This window comes from Coturnix japonica, chromosome 36, assembly GCF_054131305.1.
Source record: "Coturnix japonica strain WE chromosome 36, WE-NBRP24, whole genome shotgun sequence".
Lineage (NCBI taxonomy): Eukaryota > Metazoa > Chordata > Aves > Galliformes > Phasianidae > Coturnix > Coturnix japonica.
Window position 1 is genome coordinate 1106563 of NC_140698.1, and position 4072 is coordinate 1110634.

At 48.9% G+C, this 4072-nt stretch overlaps 1 protein-coding gene across 1 annotated transcript; it reads left to right on the forward strand.

The window, feature by feature from the left end:
- The first annotated feature begins 2081 nt into the window (after window positions 1-2081).
- Window positions 2082-3032, forward strand: LOC146755061 (olfactory receptor 14C36-like). Its single transcript, XM_085526349.1, has one exon. It carries the CDS (start codon window positions 2082-2084, stop codon window positions 3030-3032), a length of 951 nt encoding a protein of 316 aa, XP_085382475.1.
- Window positions 3033-4072: the final 1040 nt, after the last annotated feature.

Below are 4072 nucleotides of genomic sequence, written 5' to 3' on the forward strand. Positions count from 1 at the left end.
AGAGCGTGTCCAGCAGGTCGAAGGAGGTGATCCTCCCCCTCTACTCTGCCCTGGTGAGGCTTCATCTGGAATACTGTGTCCAGTTCTGAGCTGCCAGTACAAAAAAGACAGGGATCTCTTGGAAAGAGTCCAGCGGAAGGCCACAGAGAAGGTGAAGGGCCTGGAGCATCTCCCCTATGAGGAGAGACTTAGGGAACTGGGTCTGATTAGCCTAGAAAAAAAAGAAGGCTGAGAGGGGACTTGATCCAGGTTTATAAATACCTGAGGTTTTGGCTGGGGGGTTGGACTCGATGATCTCTAGAGGTCCCTTCCAACCCTTACAATTCTGTGATTCTGTGATTTCCCACACAGTTTACAAGCACTGGCAAACATCAGGAGGAGCCCAGGCACCTTGGGCATCACCCAGTGTGTGTGTGTGAGCAGCTGCCTCCCAGCTGAAGGACCGAGGACTCAGAGCAGGAGCTCACATGCAGGCAACTCCTTGTGCTCTTCTGAACACAACCAAAGGAATCCCAATGATACTGTGGTTCTGTGGGGAGCTGAATCCCATTTCAGCTTCAGGATTTCTGTCAAGGGATGAGACTCCTGCTCTGCCTCAGCTGGATCAGTGTCCTGCACAGGGAAAGTCCAAACCTCCCTGTTCTTGTCTGGGTGCCCTTTGTGCTTCATCAAATGAACTCTGATAGTACTCCCCATATGTCTCCAATCAGTCACTGGCCACTGGACATGTGGTGGTTAATTGAGCAGATTTCAAAACACAGTCATGATGCTGTTGTATTTCAGGAGCTGTTGGCCATGAGGACCCAGGGATGTGTCAGGGGACACGAGTGGGAAGGATAAAAATGAGATCATCTGCTGTTGAGCTGGGCCACGCTCCTGGGACACAGGGAGCTCATAAAAGTGGATGGTGCTCTAGAGAGACAGCTGTGCCCAGGAGCAGCACACAGCACAGCCTGCAGGTGACAGAAAGAGAAGAGAGAAACTGGAGAGAGCTTACAAGATATGTACTGTGTAAGCGGGCTGCGAGCTCTATGAAAGAGCATTACTCACAGACCATGATACAGTAAGTCCCTTGCAGTAGACAATGCAGATGCTTTTAATAGAGGGTTATCTAAATGTGGGACAAACCATAGCAGATCTGGCCGCAGGCACTGCATGTTTCTTTACTATGGAAAAACCCTTCTGCTACAGCTGAGGGCTTCCGTGCTGCAATATGAAAGCACAGCCCTGAGGGCTGCGTGTCCCAGCACGGCTGCAGGCTGTGCAGCCAGGGCTACAGGCAAGTGCCCAGGGCTGTCCTGCAGAGCAGGGTCCCTGCTGTGCCCCAGGGGCTGTGTGCCGGGTATGGGACTCTGCCGCATGCCAGGCTCAGCACTCAGCCTGCCCGGGGAGCTGCCCAGGGTGCTGCGGGGAGACGGGTGGGGGGAAGAAGACCCCAGCAGGGCTTGTGCTGCCACAGCTGCTGCCTGGGGCAGGGGATCACAGCTCCACTGCTCAACAGAATGTTTGTGAACGGTCTTGGCAAAAGGAGAGCGAAGGCAGGTTTCCATTTTCTTTTCTGGGGCAAAAAGAATTGAAGTCAGAAACCTTAAAGGGGCTGTCAGAGATCTGAGAATTTTTCGTCAGTCATTTGCTTGTTTTGTGAACAGTCACACATGATGTGCTCTCAGTCTACCCCTTCTCTAAGAATGGAACCAATTGTAATTATCTTCATTTTCTGCAGGCATGAATAATTCACTTATCATAAAAACAGGAAGCATTATCTAACTGAAACTGAATGCCACTGAAGCTGGGGTAGGGGGCTCTAAGAGCACTTGGGGTAAAGATAAGACAAGAAACAGAAGGAAATATCCAGGGAGAAGGGATAAGATAAGAAGAGGAGGGTTAGAGCTTCATCTGCTGCTTCTGCTTAAGGAATGCTGAACTACATTAAAATAAATGCAAGTAATGGTGCTAAATGTACACTGTTGTAAGAGAATAAAAACATTTCATAGTATAGCAGGAGGAGTGTCTCTGAGAATGGTCTGGACTTGTCATTATCTTCTGCACTCTGAGCAGGACTCCAAGCCCAACAACAGCAGATGCCCAACAGCAGCTCCATCAGCGAGTTCCTCCTGCTGCCGTTGGCAGACACGCGGCAGCTGCAGCTCCTGCACTTCTGGCTCTTCCTGGGCATCTACCTGGCTGCCCTCCTGGGCAACGGCCTCATCAGCACAGCCGTAGCCTGCGACCGCCGCCTGCACACCCCCATGTACTTCTTCCTCCTCAACCTGGCCCTCCTCGACCTGGGCTGCATCTCCACCACTCTCCCCAAAGCCATGGCCAACACCCTCTGGGACACCAGGGCCATCTCCTACACAGGATGTGCTGCACAGCTCTTTTTCTTTACCTTCTTCATCTCAGCAGAGTTGTCCCTTCTCACCATCATGTCCTATGACCGCTACGTTGCCATCTGCAAGCCCCTGCACTACGGGACCTTGATGGACAGCAGAGCTTGTGCCACCATGGCAGCAGCTGCCTGGGGCACTGTGCTTCTCTATTCCCTGCTGCACACTGCCAGTACGTTTTCACTGCCTCTGTGCCAAGGCAATGTTGTGAACCAGTTTTTCTGTGAAATCCCACAGATCCTCAAGCTCTCCTGCTCAGAATCAAATCTCAGGGAAGTTGTGTTTCTCATTTTTAGTGCCAGTTTAGGCTTTGGGTGCTTTGTTTTCATAGTGGTGTCCTATGTGCAGATCTTCGTGGCTGTGCTGAGGATGCCCTCTGAGCAGGGACGGCACAAAGCCTTCTCCACATGCCTTCCTCACCTGGCCGTGGTCTCCCTGTTTCTCAGCACTGCCTTTTTTGCCTACCTGAAGCCCCCATCCATTTCCTCCCCATCCATGGACCTGATGGTGGCAGTTCTGTACTCAGTGGTGCCTCCAGCAGTAAACCCCCTCATCTACAGCATGAGGAACCATGAAGTCAAGAATGCTGTGAGGGAAGTTATGACCAGATGTGTTTTAAATGCAGTGAATTGCCTGTCTATTTGAATTCATGACATGTAATGCGGCTTTTTACTGTTGCAAACTCTTTGTTTTGTTTCAATCGATTTTTATAAGTGTAATGTATTAAATCTTATTCTTTTTTTTTAAAAATACTGTAATGCTCTTTACTAAAATGTCATTATTCAAATCAATTCCTCTTCAGCTTGTAACTTCTTAGTGTAGCCCAGACGCACTGTACATAATGAATTAGGCTCTCCGTGAACCTTAAAAGAATTGAGGACATGCAGTTACTCTGTCTGTCCTCCTTCTTGTAAGACATTTCTGGAGCTGTCGGGGTCAGATGTTCTCAGAAGCCCACAATCCAGCAGGAAGCACATGGCTGTTCATCAAACTGTGCGTTGACTTCAGCCTGCAACCGTTTCCAGCTGGTCCCTTGCCCAGTGTTCCCCGTAACGCTGACAATGGTGTTTCAAAATATTCTTTTCTCATCTGACCTGACATCCTGCTTACCCAAGCCCCTCTGCAATAGTTAAGCCTTAGATTGTCCCCTCGTTCGAACTCAATCCCCCTTTTCTTGGACTTTGTAAATACTTCTGCTTGATTACTACATTCTGGGAAAGGGAAGATTTCAAATAACTTCCGCTCTCCACTTTCTGTCTTAGCTTGTTCATTTTGTATTCTTCACAGCTATTCCCACTGGTTTTACACTGCTGTAATGCACACCTCATTTCAACGTACATTAAAACAAGCAAGATGATTGCAGTAATACAAAGCAATAAAGAGTTGCTTCAGCCATGCAAAATCACCCAAATGTCTCCACAGAGCATTTAAAGGCAGTGGAGCTCAGGTAGGCTCTCTTGGTTTCCCTTCTGAATTCTGCTAGGTTGCATCGCTTGGTAGCTCTCAGAAGCTGTCAGTGGCCACAGACTGGAAAATTGCAATTGGTCTCAGTTCACACAGCTGGCTGGTTTGTCTCAGGCTAATCCTGAACTGTCTCAAGCAACTGCTTTGGGGCTCTACAGAACAGCAACTTCAGAGATCTCTTTCTATTACTAAGTGTTTGAAAGAGCAATTTGCTCTGTTAA